This window comes from Budorcas taxicolor, chromosome 2 (assembly GCF_023091745.1).
Source record: "Budorcas taxicolor isolate Tak-1 chromosome 2, Takin1.1, whole genome shotgun sequence".
NCBI classification, from domain to species: Eukaryota; Metazoa; Chordata; class Mammalia; order Artiodactyla; family Bovidae; genus Budorcas; species Budorcas taxicolor.
Window position 1 is genome coordinate 35,251,154 of NC_068911.1, and position 16,819 is coordinate 35,267,972.

At 49.2% G+C, this 16,819-nt stretch overlaps 1 protein-coding gene across 1 annotated transcript in view; it reads right to left on the bottom strand.

Annotated features, from left to right (window-relative positions):
* Nucleotides 1-16,819, bottom strand: part of ABAT (4-aminobutyrate aminotransferase) — a 36,913-nt gene that overhangs the window by 1,857 nt on the left and 18,237 nt on the right. The window contains exons 6-14 of the mRNA XM_052636427.1: nucleotides 13,073-13,153; nucleotides 12,370-12,462; nucleotides 11,832-11,894; nucleotides 10,780-10,843; nucleotides 9,613-9,761; nucleotides 6,937-7,074; nucleotides 5,274-5,441; nucleotides 3,662-3,808; nucleotides 79-190 (exon numbers count right to left, since the gene is read on the bottom strand). Coding sequence (XP_052492387.1) covers nucleotides 79-190; nucleotides 3,662-3,808; nucleotides 5,274-5,441; nucleotides 6,937-7,074; nucleotides 9,613-9,761; nucleotides 10,780-10,843; nucleotides 11,832-11,894; nucleotides 12,370-12,462; nucleotides 13,073-13,153 — 1,015 coding nt within the window. The remainder of the gene's footprint in view (nucleotides 1-78; nucleotides 191-3,661; nucleotides 3,809-5,273; nucleotides 5,442-6,936; nucleotides 7,075-9,612; nucleotides 9,762-10,779; nucleotides 10,844-11,831; nucleotides 11,895-12,369; nucleotides 12,463-13,072; nucleotides 13,154-16,819) is intronic.

A 16,819-nucleotide genomic window follows, 5' to 3' on the forward strand; every position in this document is an offset into this window, starting at 1 on the left:
AAGGTTCACCTTCTGTGCCCCAACTGGGCCCCCGACCCGGAACTGTGGTCACTTCCCCTCCTGGCCAAGGTGTTTTACCTTTGTTTCTGGCTATTGAAATGAGTTTATTCCGCACGGATTCATCTGGAGTGTCAAAAGAGCAGAAGGTGCCTCGCCCTCTGACTCTGCTGATGAGCTGGGGGAACCGGGCCTGCAGTTGGGAGACAAGGCTGGCATCAGTGCAAAGGAAGGCAAGACTTCTCTGGTGGTCCAGGGGTTAAGAATCCGCCTGCCAATGCAGGGGACGTGGGCTCCATCCCTGGTCCAGGAAGATCCCATGTCCTGCGGGGCAGCTAGGCCCCGTGCACCACAATGACTGAGGCCCGCATCCTAGAGCCGGTGCTCGGCAGCAAGAGAAGCCACTGCAACAAGAAGCCTGCACGCCGCAACTAGAGGTTAGCCCCTGCTCACTGCAACTAGGGAAAGCCCACGCAGCAATGAAGACCCAGTGCAGTAAAAGGGAAAAGAGCCAAGGCAGCCATCAGTCCACGTGGACCTCATGGCCACTCGGCTCAGGGCAGGGACAGCCTGGGAACAACAGGATCCTTGCAGAGCCTGGCCGGCCCCCGCACGTCCACACTCCGGCACCGACAACTGCAACTGGGGCCCAGCTGTCCCCCCCAGGGGACACAGAAGTGTCCGACATTTCCCCTGCCACCCTGGCAACGGGGGAGGGAACGGGCAGCAGGAGGGAAGGTCCTTCTGCTTCCATCCTTCCCAGAGGCTTTTTCTAGCACCTGCTCCAGCCCAGCCTCAGTCTAAATGCAAATCCAGTCCAAGAAAAGAAAAAAGAAATCCCCCTTTGAGCTACATGCCGCACAGTTGGAGGGGCTCAGCTGTTTCAGCAGCCACACTTAACCCCTTCAGCGTCTGCAATCAGGCAGACCTGGGTTTAAAGCTCCCCATTCCCATCCAGATAATGAGGAGTACTGTAGGGAATATGCTTTGCACAGGTCTGTACTATAATTAACAGAGCTTCTTTGAAAAATAAGAATGACTTTCTCATCACCCCCAGGCGAAGGGCTGGGAGCAGTAAAAAGTACATCGTGGAAAAACATCTTGAAAACAAGATGTTGAAGTACTGATGTGACTGATGGAAAACCATTAGTGACTGTTCCCAGAGCCTTGAGGGAGTTGCTGAGAAAGGGCCTCACTAGCTGAAGCGCTAAACAGAGTCAAGCAAGGCCTGAAGGTTTGACACTGAGGACTGTGCATTGTATATCTTTATCCCCGATCTGAGATTGTAAAGAACAGATATCTCTAGAGCACGTACCAGGAAAGGAAAAAGGAAAGTGAAGTCGCTCAGCTGTGTCTGACTCTTTGCGACCCCATGGACTGTAGCCTACCAGGCTCCTCTGTCCATGGGACTTTCCAGGCAAGGGTACTAGAGTGGGTTGCCATTTCCTTCATTGGAAAGACTGATGCTGAAGCTGAAACCCTAATACTTTGGCCACCTGATGCAAAGAACTGACTCATTTGAAAAGACCCTGATGCTGGGAAAGATTGAAGGCAGGATGAAAGGGGACGACAGAGGATGAGATGGTTGGATGGCATCACTGACTCGATGGACATGAGTTTGAGCAAACTCTGGGAGTTGGTGATGGGCAGGGAAGTCTGGTGTGCTGCAGTCCATGGGGTCCCAAAGAGTCGGACACGACTGAGCGACTGAACTAACTCCTGTTCTGGAACATGGGCTGTAGGCAGGGAGGCTTCAGCAGTTGTGGCTCCAGGACTCTAGAGCACAGGCTCAATAGCTGTGGCGCATAGGCTTAGCTGCTCCGACATGTGGGATCTTCTCAGATCAGGGACGGGACCCGAGTCTCCTGAACTGGCTGGCAGATTCTTTACCACTGACCCACCAAGGAAGCTCCAGGCAAGCAACTTCTAATTTTTCAGTGTAAGTATGTCCCAAACGTTGCATGGGATATATTTGTGCTAAAAAAAAAAAATAATTCTCATCTTTTAAATTTAACTGAAAGTCTTGTAATTTGCTAACTCTCACATCCCTATCCGGGGAGGAGGAAGTTTCTCCCTGAAGCTCCTGCCTCTTCCCTGTGATGGGAACCAAGTCTAGTACTTGCCTTTCTCCCCTGGGCTTTGGACTTGTGAAATTTAAATGTAACTAGGGGATCCTGCCTTTATTTTCCCTTGAAATGCAGGAATCCTATTCTGAGGATTAAATGAGATAATGCACTTAACACAATGCTTGGCAGAGAGCAAATTTTCAATTGATGGAAAAATAATTTTAAAAAGGATGATGTCTTTGATCATGTCAGAGGGGTGAACACTGGCAAAGAACACGGATTTTGAAGGCCACCGAAATCAGGTTCAAACCCCAGGGGAAGTCCTCCTTGGTGGTCCGGAGGCCAAGATTCCATACTGACAGTGCTGGGGGCCTGGGTTCCACCCCTGGTCAAGGAACGAGATCCCACATGCTGCAACTAAAGATCCTGTGTGCTGCAGTTGAGAGTCGGAGCAGCCAAAGAAATAAGTACGTTTTAAAAAGAAAGAAAGAAAAAGCAGCACAGTAGAAGCTGTGTAACTTTGGACAAGTTAATAACTCTCTACCCCTCCGTTTCCTCATCTGTAAAATGGGGACAATAGTGGTGTCTCCATCACTGGCATGACTGTTGGACTTAAACAGGAATGCACAAGGCTCCTTGTTAGAGGACTTGGTGGGAGCAGCCTCTCAATCAGTGGACGCTGTTCTCACTACTGTCCCTCCTCCCTTCAATGTCAATAGCATTGTCAGCGTCACCATCATCATCGGCGGTTCAGCTGAGCTCACCAGGGACTGGATGCTTCAAGCTCCCGGAGGAAGGAAGGGCTCTTTCTGTCCAGCCATCTGGGGAGGGTCAGCTCTCCTCCTAACTCCTGGGCTGGACTGGCCAGTCCTGGAGACACTGTGGTTCCTCCCAGCAACATCCCCCACCCCCAAATCTAGGAGAGTGTGTCATGCAGGGAATAGACACAACAAAGGCAAATAATTATAATAGAATAATTATAATAGAGAGCTCTACTGTCCAATGAGGGGGCCACATGTGGCTGTTGAAATGTGAGTTCAAATTGGAGTGTATCCTAAGTGACTGAGAGCAGGAGGAGAAGGGGGCAACAGAGAATAAGATGGTTGGATGGTATCACCGACTCAATGGACTTGAGTTTGAGCAAACTCCAGGAGATAGTGAAGGACAGGGAAACCTGGCGTGCTGCAGTCCATGGGGTCGCAAAGAGTCGGACATGACTGAACAACGACAAGAGCTTGCAATCTGTCCCCCTGGAGAGCACTGCTACAGAGTGATCAGGGTGTAGAAGATGGTCCAGGGGAGGGAAGGGGCGGCACACGGGTGGGAAGGAGAGAGGAGTGTTGGGGAGGTTTTTCAAAGGAGGGATGTCTGAACTCAGAGGAGGATATTAGCAGAAAACTAGGAGCTCAGGAACCGGGAACAAGGTTGGAAATGAGGGGTAGGAAGGCGCTCCCTACAGAAATGGCGCAGCCCATTCAGAATCGCTGGGGCAGTGGGTGCGATGCCACCCTGAAGGGTTCAGCTGTTGCCCCAGGGGCCGTGGGGAGCCATGGGTGGGGGTCTTGGAGGGTTGGGATGGGGCCGGGGTGGCAGAGTACCTGGAGGTCAAGCAGTCCCGTGAGCAGGACCTTCCCAGCATGGGCTGCGTTGTTTAGCAGGTCCTCTCGCTTGATGATGTTGATGACCTCGGCCAGCAGCAGGTTCTTGGACGGGTCTCCCAGCCACGTGTTGAAGATCCGGTAAGGCTGGAATCGGAATCAGATATCACGGGGTATCAGAAAGGTTCCAGACATAGCCTCAGACACACTTCTCCTCATTTAAGAGAAAGATTAATCAGCAAGCAGTTGCTAAGGGCTGGGAGGATAACACATGGTCTCACCAAATTCTCTACATCACAGCAACCTTGTAGGTCTTACGCATGTGTGCTAAAGTCGCTTCAGTTGTGTTCGACTCTTTGTGACTCTACAGACTGTCGCCTTTCAGGCGCCTCTGTCCATGGGATTCTCCAGGCTAGAAAACTGGAGTGGGTTGCCATGCCCTTCTCCAGGGGATCTTCCCGACCCAGGGATGGAGCCTGCGTCTCCTGTATTGCAGGCGGATTCTTTATAGCTGAGCCGCTGGGGAAGCCCTGTGGGTCTTCTAGTTACTACTATTAGGGACACCAACTCATCCAGGCCCTGGAAAATCCCTTAGTCCTGGGGAAACTGAGACAGTTGGCTCCTCATCACCACAATTCTTATTTTTATAAAGGATGAGCAGGGGTTCTGAGAGGTGAAGTGATTTGTCTGTGAAAATACAGCACTTTGGTGGAGTCAGGAGTGGACTGATGGTAGCCTGGCCCTTAAAGGCCACTCACTTCACTCCTCTCTCAGGCATCAGTGCAGCCCAGCTGAAACACACTGCCCAGCCTCTCTTGAGATCAACATGAGCAGATCTTAGGCAAAAGCGGGAGAAACAGAAATGTTGTAGGATTTCTGGGAAGGCTGCTTAAGGACGAGAAGTGGGCCACTTTGTCCTTGCCTCCTTTTTCCTTCCTACTGCCTCGAATTGAAATTTGAGGGCTGGAGCCCAAGCAGCCGTTTTGGATCATGAGGTGACCTTGAGGGTAGGAGCTATATGAAGGAATGATGGAAGTAGCAACCCTGGGCCCTTGATGACTCTGTGTGTGACAGAGAGAGAGAAAAAAAGAGAGAATCTGTGTGTACATATGGCATTCCAGTAAAGTGGTTAAGAGCATGAGCTCTGGGTTTATATCTTGACTTTGTCACTTAACCGGCTGTGTGACCTTAAACAACTTACTTAACGTCTTTGTGCCTGATTCCTCATTAGCAAAATGGGAGAGAAAAATAACATTTACTTGGTTAGAGGTTTAAGGATTAAAAGTACAAGCAGAGTATCTAGAACTGGGTCAGAGACAAAGGCGCTGTTCACGGCAGCAGCTATTGACAATATTTTTGCTTGTGCACAGAGAGAAAAATTAGAAGCCTGAAGATAGACTGCTATAAAGTCAACCCTGCAGAGAGAGCTGGGGTGATTGTAACCATTGCCTTTAAATTAGGTTGATAAGAAATAAGGCTTCAGAAACTTCTGTGAGACATTTAGGTATTTACTGAGTGCCTTGTTGATGAGAAAGAAGCAGTTAAGAGAAAGCAACGCCCCCTCCCCTGGAAAGCAGAGGTGGGGGGGCAGGCAGACGGGGTCCCCACTCACAGCGTTGGGCCGCAACTCCTCCTTGTGGAAGAAGCCCCCGGTCATCATCTTCTTGCTGAAGGTCATCACATCCGCCGGGTCATCCAAGCCCCAGTGCTCGTGGGCCCAGAACTTGCCGGTGCAGCCTCCTCCAGTCTGGACCTCGTCCACCAAGAAGGCACAGCCGTGCTGGCGCAGGCGAGGTGAGGCAGAGATGAAGACCGTGCGCACCTCGCCCACCTCGGACCCGCCCACCTTGGACCTCGGATCCCCGAATCCAGCCCAAGAGCCACTGCTTTCTGAACCTCACACCCAGCCCGTGTTCTCAGGTTGTGCAAAACCAAACAAAGGCTTAGGAGGGCTGTTCCTGCAGGGCTGTGTCTGCGCGTGGCCTCCCACTGCCCAACTGGAACAAAATCGGAACATCAAAGGCTCCTTGAATCACTCGCTTTGGTCCCTGAGCCGGTCAACGTGCTCAGAAGGAGGCATGTCCCGATCCTAAGGCAGCCCCGTTTCCCAAACTTCAGGTGCCATGTCTGCCAGCTCTGCTCAGCACCCAGACTATTGTTATTATTGGTCTTAATTTTTTTCCTTTTTTAATTTTGGCCACACCATGCTATAGGCAGGATCTTAGTTCCCAGAGCAGGGATTGAACCCCTGGCCCTTCAGTGGAATCGCAGAGTCCTAACCAGTAGACCACAAGGGAAGTCCACCTGGACTATTATCTATCTTAGCATCTGTGTTTAAGTCTATTTTTATCACCTTTATCCTCAAACTGACTGCTTGGATGGGCCAGCTATACATGCAAGACACATTAAAATAGATATGCGGGCATGCTAAATGCTTCAGTTGTGTCTGACTCTTTGCAACCCTGTGGACTGTAGCCCGCCAGAATCCTCTGTCCATGGGATTCTCCAGGCAAGAATTCTGAAGAGGGTTGTCATTCCCTTCTCCAGGGGATCTTCCCAACCCAGGGATCAAACCGACATCTCTTATGTCTCCTGCATTGGCAGGCAGGTTCTTTACCACTAGCGTCATCTAAAAGTGAAAGTTGCTTAGGATCTTCCCAACCCAGGGATCAAACCGAGGTCTCCTGCATTGCAGGTGGGTTCTTTACCAGCTGAGCCACAAAGGAAGCCCACAGGGTCATCTGGGAAGCCCAAAATAGATATGATATTTAAGTTTGTTCATTTGGTTTCTGTGGAGAGTGAACCATAATGGGCTGAAAGATGACGTGGGATCCCTAGAAAGAAAAGGGACGAGGGGGCTGAGGCTTTCCCTGGGATGTTCTCTTGTTTGGGAATGTCCCTAAGATGGAAACTGCCTGCAAAGCGGGAGACCTGGGTTTGATCTCTGGGTTGGGAAGATCCCCTGGAGAAGGAAATGGCAACCCACTCCAGTATCCTTGCCTGGAGAATCCCATGGACAGAGGAGCCTGGAGGGCTACCATCCAAGGGGTTGCAAAGAGTCGGACTTAGTGACTAAACCACCACCACCACCTAAGATGGCAGGTTGGAGGCTGACTTTGGAAGAAGATTTTAGGGAAGAATCCCCTGTCCTGCCGTCAGCCCCAAGTTTTCTACCCACAAGGCCCACAGGTGGCCTCTGAACTTCTGGAAGTTTACAAGGAGTCCAGGCTCACCCTTTGCTCTGGAAAACCAACTAACTGGCCCCATGCACTGACCTTCCTGGAGATGTCTCTCAGCTTCCGGAAGAAGTCATCCGACGCGTGGTTGTCTCCACCCTCAGACTGGATGGGTTCCACAATGATGCCGGCCACCGTCCTCTTCTTCTTCCGGTATTTCACGATCAGGTCCTCCACCTGGATTCCAAAGGGGGACGGGACAAGGGCTTGTGGGGGCTCTTGGGCAGCCCCCAAGGAGGATGGGCATGGGGGGTGCTGTGGACCCCTGGAAGTTATGCTGACGATGTCATGGTGTCTTATCATTAGAATATGCAGTGGAGAAAAGACAGTTTCTCTTTAGCAAGTGGTGCTGGGAAACCTGGACAGCTGCATGGCAGTCAATGAAGTCAGAACACACCCTCAGGCCATACACAAAGCAAACTCAGAATGGCTTAAAGACTTACATATAGACACGACACCAGAAAACTCCTAGGACAGAACACAGGCGAAACATTCCCTGACATAAATTTTAGCAATGTTTTCTTAGGTCAGTCTCCCAGGCAATAGAAATAAAAGCAAAAATAAAGAAACGGGACCTAATCAAACGTACAAGCTTTTGTATAGTGAAAGAACCATAAGCAAAACAAAAAGACAACCAATGAACCGGGAGGAAGTGCTTGCAAATGATGGGACAGACGAGGGCTCAATTTCTAAAATATACAAACAGCTCATATAACTCAGTAACACAAAAACCGAATGACCCAATCAAAAAGTGGTCAGGAGGCCTAAATAGACATTTCTCCAAAGAAGGCATACAGATGGCCAACAGGCACATAAAAAGATGCTCAACATCACTAATTATTAGACAAATGCAAATCAAAAGTACAGTAAGTTACAACCTCACACCAGTCAGAATAGCCACCCTCAAAAGTGTACAAATAATAAATGCTGGAGAGGATGTGGAGAAATGGGCACCCTTCTACATTAAAATCATTAAAAACACATTGAAGTATAGTTAATTTACAGTGTTGTGTTAGTTGCTGGTATAAAGCAAGCTAAGTTACACACACACACATATTCTTTTTCAGATTCTCGTTCCCTATAGGTCATTACAAGAAAAAAAAGTTTTTAACTGTTAACAGTGATGGAGTAGTAAGAAAAGCATCTGATTTTCCCCAAGTGGTTATATTTCTTGGAGTCTTGTTCTAAAACAGGCATCATCTTATAAATAATTAAGGAATAGTAATTGTGATACTTTATTATTAATTTAATAATTATGCTTAATTCAAAAAACTCAAACCACATACCCAGATAGAGTAACAAGTGCAATCTTTCTCTGTTATGCAGAATTAAAGAAAAATCATCTGTGTGAATGACGTAATTTTGGCCTCTGCCTCGCCAATGGCCCCAAGGAAGCTGTCAGACACTTTTTTTTTGCTTTAAGTGTCATTTGCAATTTGTCATTGCATGGCTATTTTCCCATTTATTTGTCCAGCGCTGTGTTTCTCACTAGTCTGCACTTTCTGATAGGATGCAGAAGAGACACGTCTATCCAGCATTTGGAATGCAGCTGGTCCAAACTGAAATGTGCTTTACGTCTAAAATACACCCAGAAGTTCAAAGGTTTAACAAAAAAAAAAAAAAAAAAAACATAAAAATATCTCATCAATAATTTAAAAATATTAATAACATGTTGACATAGTAATATTTTGAGATACACTGGGTTCAATAAAATGTTATTAAAATTATTCTCCCAGGTCTTTTTACTTTTAAAAAATATGACTAGAAAGGCTGTGGGGACATGTGGCTGGCCTTATTTTGCTTGGACTCCATCATCTTGCTTCCTTTATTTACCACTAAATAGCCAGGTGGCTCAGCGGTAAAGAATTTGCCTGCAATGCAGGAGATGTGGGTTCAATCCCTGGATTGGGAAGATCCCCTGAATCAGGAAATGACATTGCACTCCAATATTTTTGTCTGGAAAATCTCATGGACAGAGGAGCCAGGCAGGCTACAGTCCATAGGGGTTGCAAAAGAGTCGGATACGACTTAGTGACTAAACCACGGCAACAACGAAATACCTAGCACTCAGCTTGAAACCTATTAATTCAAGAAAAAGAGGTGGGTAAGAGGCAAACCAGCCTTATTTGAGCTCAAATCCAAATCTGAAGAGTGACAGCCACTCCCCACCTGCCCCCTCAAACAACAGAATCCTTTCAGCGTCTTACATGGAACCCTAATATCTGGGACAGATCAAGAGGGGCTGTTGGTTGAAGTGAAGGCGTGGTGACCAGGGTTGCCCATCCTCGGCCCCTCCCCCACCCCTCAACTGCCAGGGCTCCCTCAAAAGCCCCAGGATTCTGGCGAAGACTGACACACAGGGGACTAGAGGATCCCTTGGAATCAGTTTTCATATGAGTTGTACCATATTCTTTCCATCAGTTCATTTTCTCTTATTCTGGAGTCAGTGAAGCTTGTCCCGAAAGAAACTTAAATGATACAGAAGTTGGTACCAGAAGCCGAGCGATGGAAGCTGGGTGGCAAAATCAGTGTCTCATTACCTTTCCTAACATGGAGCATCGGGACACGTGGCTCCCTGTCCCTCTGTCCCACCCAGGGAGTGCCACATGGATCCCCAGACACTCTGAGTGTATTCCTCTTATCTGGGCTAATTCTTGGGGTGCAGAGGGTCAGGACGGGGTGTTGAGGAGAGGACTGGGAGGGTCCGGGTATTACCTCTTCTAGACAGCGGGCCTCCTCTTGTTGGTTCTCTTTCACAAACTCTTCCAGAGGATATTTCAGCCGTGGGAATGGTGCGATGGGCCAGTCGAAGGAGGGGATGTCGATCTTGTGAATGGCCTTGGAGTGTGTGGTTGCTAAGCAACCTAAGCCCAGCAGAACAGAAGAGCAGAGGTTGGCTCGAGGAAGGAGGGTGGACCGTTTTTTTTGTTTTGTTTTATTTTTTTTTAAGAATTTCAAAGTTTGTGAATTTATTAAATTTTATGTTTTGGATCACAGAAAATGAAGATTGGACTTCTCATAAACAGAACTAACCCCTCTATCCATTACATCATTACATCACCGACTCATTACATCATTATGGGACCGACTCAATGGACATGAATTTGAGCAAACTCTGGGAGGTAGTGAAGCCTGGTGTGCTGAAGTCCATGGGGTTGCAAAGAGTCAGATACCACTTAGCGACTGAACAACAACAACAACAAATCCATTACATGGTCTTTCTAAACCTTCACGAATGCCTGGTTTTAATCACAGTAGTTATAAAAACTTTAGGGCAGGTCAAGATACACTCAATTCCCAAAGTCTTTATCTAATTATTAGATTTTTTTTAAGGCAAATATTGTACTTTTCTCATTTCAGAACTACTGTGTCTTCAGTGAATGGTACCTTCAATAAAGCAGGACCACAGCAAATGCTTGTTATTTATTTTTAAATTTACTTTTTAGTTGGAGTAAAATTGCTTTACAATATTGTGTTGGTTTCTGCCAGACTGTTTTTGAGAATGATATGGGGCAGCCTCGGGAGACCCGGTGCCTGCAGAACCCCAGTTCTGGGAACATCCTGAAGCTGAAGGGCACGCCTGTGTCTTTGTGTGTGTGTCTATGTGTTGTTGCTTTCTGATTTATCACAGACTAACTCTTTGAAGGCAGAGCAGCAAGGGTTTAAATCCTAGCTCTGCCACTGAATGGCCTTGAATGTTCCTTCCCTTGCTGACCCTCAGTTTCCACATCTGCAAAGTGGGAACAGCCACCCCTAGTCTTCACGGAATGGTGTGCAATCAAGGAGACACTAAGTGGAAGCCGCCATGCCCGATCAGAGGCAGCTATTGCTATTGTTATTATCACTCTACCTGCCACCTCCGGATCCCACGGCCCTCCTTACCCATGGTCCTCCCGTGGAAAGCACCCATGAAGGAGAGGATGCTGTAGTCAGGGCACCCAGGGGCCTGGAACCAGGAAACAACCATCGGTCAGGATTGTGAACTAGGGACCTAAGTGGCTGCTCCCATGAACCTCGAGGAGCATGAAATCTCAGAGGACCCAGGGGTCCCCTCGCAGGTAGAAGTTACAAACTGGACACCAGAGGTCAAAATCCAGCCCATGGATTTTTTTCTCTTTTTTAAATCAAGAGGTTCCATGAGATACATTTCTGAACCTCTGTCTTCTCACAAGTTCTGCATCACGGGCGCCCATCTTTCCTGTCGAGCCTGAAGGTGGGTGGGCGTGCTGCCCCAGGGCCCCCACCACCCCCTTTCTCCTTGCCATCACCACCCCAGCTGTCGAAGGGCTCTTCGAGTTCCTCCCAGCCCCTCTCCTTTCCCTGCTTTGGTGGCTCTGACTCCCACAGCGCAAGGTGGGCCAGGTGTGGGGGTGGTACCTGCCGCCCATGACCCAGTGCTGAGCTGGGCCCCTCACAGGACACGCCCAGGCTTTGGACCAGCAGGAGGGGAGGAACACCAGCTTTCCCTGGCCCTCCAGGGCTGCCCCTGGGAGCAGGAGGAATTCACGAATGCCCAGGCCTCTCCTGGCCCTAAGCGAACGGCACAGCAGCACTGCCTTCTGACCCTCCACTCGGCAAGGAAATCAGACCTGCCTCCAGGCAACTAAGGAAGAGCCGCTGGGGACATTGCAGAGGCCACCCTGGGGGCTCCTGAGTCTCTGGGAGGTTGACCTGGCTCAACTCCATTGGGACCCCAAGACTCCCAGGAAAAACTCCAGGACCTTCTCCCACAAACTCCAGAGTACCCTCTGGTCATTTTCCTTTGTTCATCTCCAAATGTGATATGAGATGCAGCTTGTTTTATTACACTTCACAGATGTTTGTGTTTCTTTTTTTTTTTTTTGTACAAACTGAGACACACTCCAACTTGAGGAGGACAGGACCCCAATGCACCCCAGGTCCCAGGACCTGGGCAGAGGGGGTGCTGGGCTCACCTGGTTGACCATGCACGTCTCCAGCTCCTCTTTGGAGAAACTCGACTGGCCCCTTTCCTTGCTCTGACAAAATGGAACAGAAAAGATTTTCAGAGATGCTCTGGGGCAGGGAGAGCTGCCGCTTTGCACCCACATCTAGGCCACGAGGGGGTGCTTTCTCAAGAACTGCTCACACATGTCAATGTTACATGTATGGACGGAGGCACGAGATTGTTCACAGTGCTCGAAATGAAACAGATGGATGGATAAGGTTCATCCCTGTTCTATTGGCAACAGTGAAGATCTGTGAGATGGTACGTTATTCCAGGTAAACTAGCGTAGCACACTGGGGAGGTTTTGTACCATTCTCTGCTGGGATATTTCGAAAGGCTTGACTAGCCAGTGGCCCTCCCTGGATTTTGGACATGGTCACTGATGTCCAATATTCTGGCCAACTGGGGTGGATAATTGGACAAGGGCTGATTGTGCGGCTGGGGGCTGAGGAGCCTGTGTGTGTGTGTGTGTGCGCGCGCGCACGTATGCATGCCCCAAACCTTACCCTGTACCACATGAAGATGGTCTTGAAGGCGTTCTCGTTGGAGCAGGAGCCGCAGGCCATCGTGATGAGCTGGGACATCCCTTTGGGAGCCACCTGTCAGGAGGGAAACAGTTGTGGGCTCCCCACTCCCCCCTCCCTTCAGCTGGGCCGGTACATGCGGGCAGGGAACCAGGTATGGAGTCCTGGATGCAGCCAGACTAGGAAGGTGAGCAAGAAACCCAGAAAGGCCTGGGGGCTGGAGGCCAGAGAGGGAAAATGGTGAATGAAGCCCATAGGTCCCTCCTGATGGCCCTGCCCGCCTTTGCCTGTACATTTTACAGGTGGAAAGTCAGGATTCCAAAGGATGCTGATCGTCGTGGCCACTGAAACCCAAAGTCAGGGAGGACTGAAGGACACAGGCAAAGCTCCAGTTGTGGGATCCATGCTAATTTAAGTTCCCCTGGGTTCTCTTTCCCCCTACCCCACCCCTCAGCATGCAAAGGATCCCAGCTTTTCTTGCAAGGAAAAGTTAAAAAAGACTCATCCTGAAAGAAATAGCAGGAAGAGTGAGACTAATGCAGAAACACCCCATCCTTAACTGCTATGGATGCCAACCCTTTCCTTCCCAGCCACTCTGGCTTCCTGGAGATCAGAGCCAAGGGCCAGGGTGGGGAGGGCGGAGGTGGGTCCTCGTGTTGCAGTCTGTCCCCATGGAGTCACTCACCGAGAGCAGGGACTCCCGGAGCTTCTCCACAAAGTTCTCCGGAGGAAGGATTCCGAGGGCAGGTCTGTTGATGAAAGTGCTCTGCAAAAAAGCCAGGATGCCAGCAGTGATTTCTTGCCTGACCCAGGTCCCGCCCACCGGCAATGCTTTTCAGACTGGATGTGTTTCACACTTCCAGGAATGAAGATTTTCCTGCACTTTTAGAGAAATCCACTAGGATGGCTCTCGGTTAAAAACAGTGTCAGTTTCTTGGCTGGGCTATGGCACTATCACTATAAAGAAAGAATTGGTGCTGAAGGATTGACATTTTTGAACTGTGGTGCTAGAGAAGACTCTTAAGAGTCCCATGGACAGCAAAGAAATCAAATCAGTCAATCCCAAACAAAATCAACCCTGAATATTCACTGGAAGGACTGATGCTGAAGCTGACGCTTCAGTACTTTGGCCACCTGATGCAAAGAGCCGACTCACTGGAAAAGACCCTGATGCTGGGAAAGATTGAAGGAGGGAGGAGAAGGGGGCAGCAGAGGATGAGATGGTTAGATAGCATCACTGACTCAATGGGCATGAATTTGAGCAAACTCTGGGAGACAGTGGAGGACAGAGGAGCCTGGCATACTAGTCCATGGGGTTGCTAAGAGTAGGACACGACTTGGTGACTGAACAACACCAAAAAGTTTTATTTAAGTAGGACGCCTTGACGGCAGCCTCACGTTGACAAACTGCCCGCCTGCTTTTCCAAAGATTCCCAGCACACCTCGGAGCCTGCGCTCTGCACCAGAAGAAGTTGCCACAATGAGAAGCCCATCCACTGCAACTACAGAGTCGCCCCTGCTCCCTGCAACTAGAGAAAAGCCTGCACAGCAATGAAGACCCAGCACAGCCAAAAAATAAATAGATGATAAATAAAATTATTGAAAAATTTTCAAATAAATTTGAAAAAAAACATTTTAAGTTGTATTTATTTTTTGGCCCCACTAGGTGGCTTGTAGGATCTTAGTTCCTTGACCAGGGATCAAACCCATGCCCCCTACCATGGAACCATGCTGGACCACCAGGGAATTCCCAGTTTATGCGTTTGTTGAAACCCATAGAATTGCATATGGCAAAGGATAGATCTCACCTCATGTGAATTATATTTTAATTAAAAAAACCATGGGGGAAGAGGTCTCGGTAACTGTAAATTTTAAAGAAAGTGAGGCGTAGGAGAGCAATCTGATGAAGAAGCTGGCTAATGAAAGAGCTGCCGATGAAGAGAAGTAGTGTTAGAAAACTCTTTTTTTGATAGATGTAGGTCTAGAGAAGGAATCCCTCTGTAAGGAAATCAGCAGTGCACACCGGACGCTACACAGACACTCGCTTCTGAAACTCTGGAAATGAGGAAGCGTCACTCAACAAAAAGGAGAACCACACTAAACGCCAAAATTAGGTTAAGCAAACGCAGGTGCATTCACTGATGATAATGTCGTATTGCTGGTAACACGGCATGTGCAAAGGACACAGTTGTATGTTAGGGTTCACTGAGTGGTGTACCTTCTGTGGGTGTTGATAAATGTATCAACATGTGTCCACCCTTATGGAAAAGATGCAAATGGAAATGCAAATGGGGATAAGGGCAGAGCTGATCTGTCTTTCCAGGTGCAGCTGTTGCCCCCTGAAGGAAGTAAGAGTCTGAGTGGGGTCTGCACAGCAGATAAGCAAAGAGGTCATCAAGAAGTGGACTGGGGGATTTTCCCTGACGGTCCAGTGGTTAAGACTCCGGTTTCAAAGCAAGTGAAAGTGTTAACTGCTCAGTCATGTCTGACTGTTTGCAACCCCATGGGATTCTGCAGGCAAGAATACTGGAGAGGGTTGCCATTCCCTCCTCCAGGGGATCTTCCTGACCCAGGGATCGAACTCACATCTCCTGCATTGCAAGCAGATTCTCTGCCATCTGAGCCACCAGGGAAGCCCTTCAGTGCAAGGGGCCCAGGTGCAATGCCTGGTCCAGGAACTAAGATCCTGGGAGTCAAGTTAAAAAGGAAGGAAGGATTGACTGAGCCTGGAAATTCTCAGGCACCCCTCTCTCTCAGACTCAGCTGTGTAAATAAACTCAGCACAAATCCAAACAGGAGGAAACTCAAGGACAGGCGGGCCCCAGTACCCATCCTCCTGTGGCACTGCGATTTGGCATGGCCCACTAGACTTTGTGGTAGCCTCGTGTCTCTGTTGATTTTTCTTCTTTGTGATTAGCTGGCTAGGTCTAATAAGCAATGGGGGGAGTTAACCCTTTTCATTGCAGAGCTGGGGAAATGGAGGACCAGAGAGGGCAAGCAACCTGCCTCAAGTCACACAGACAGAAAGGCAGAACTGTGAGTCAAACCCAGGTTGGCTGACTTCCGATTCCAGCCTCTGCTGGTATTGCAGGCAGCCTCCACCTGAAACTATAGATGCTCTTGGTAAGTAGGCTTGGCAGAGACCGGAGACCTTGGGTGGCCTGTGGGAGCCGCTGAGTGGCCTTTTGTTTTGGCTTCAGGACATTCATTGTGTCCCCTGGAGAAGAAAATGGCAACCCACTCCAGTATTCTTGCCTGGAGGATCCTATGCACAGAGGAGCCTGGCTGGCTACAGTCCATAGGGTCACAAAGAGTCAGACACGATTGAGCAACTAAGCACACACACACACAGTCAATGTGCCTCTGAGGAAATCAAACACATCATGAGCTCAGGGAGGAGGTGAATTTCCAGCACAGGTAGTGGGGGAAGCGGCTCGCAGAGGAGATGGCCAGGCTGACTGCCTCTCTGGGCCCAGGCAAGATGTGGGGGTGGTGTTCTTGTTCGGCAAAGCGTGACATTCATTAAGAACAGAAGGTATCTGGGACTCTGGGTAGCAGAATCAATGAGGACAGGTTTCTAGAATCCTTGCCATCAGACTCAGCAGCTGTAAAGTGCAGAAGGAGGAGAATGGGCTTTGGTTTACGTGGCTGTGCAACCTGGGGCAAGTCACTTAACCTCTCTGGTCCTTATCTGAGAAAATGAGGATGCCCTCCTGGGTGCTTGTCAGGAGCCAGTGAGAGGACACAGCCTACGAATGAGGCAGGAGCTAGTCCTAAAGGACAGAATCACGCAGGTGGAAAGACCTGGCGGTCACACTGATGCCTTAGCTGACAAGGTCAGCTGCCCTACGGCCAGCCCAGCCAAAGTACCACGGATGCCAGTCAGCATTCATCATTCATTGCAGTGACCAGGCACAGGCAATGACCAGTGATTATTGTACAGCCCATGAGCAGTGTGGTGAGGCCGCGCCGGGGAAATAAGAAGTTCTCACTGCAACTGGTTAGATCCAGGTGACCCGGCACATGGATTATAGATGATGTGGTTGGGGTACGAAAGGGTTGATAAGCACCATCTCAGGACTTCAATGACTTGGCAATAGCCTGCCCAGGACAGGTAAAACACCATGACCACCACCTGAGCACATCTCTTGCTAAGAGTTTGGAAGACGTCAATCAAGGTTGTCCTGTCTGACGCCTCAGATGTACTCTGCTGAGCTTGTGGCGGTCAACGGTCACTTCTCTAAGGCTGTGCCAGTCTCCCTGCCCCACACCCAGTCCTCTGCAAGAATGACATAATTAATTTTAAAAAAAGAAAGAAATGAGGCTGAAGAAGCAGGAGCCAGATCACAAAGGGCTTTGCACGTGAAGAGGAGGAGCTGGGAGGCATCCTGAAGGCAGTGGGTACCAGGAGAGGGTTCCAGGCACAGAGCAG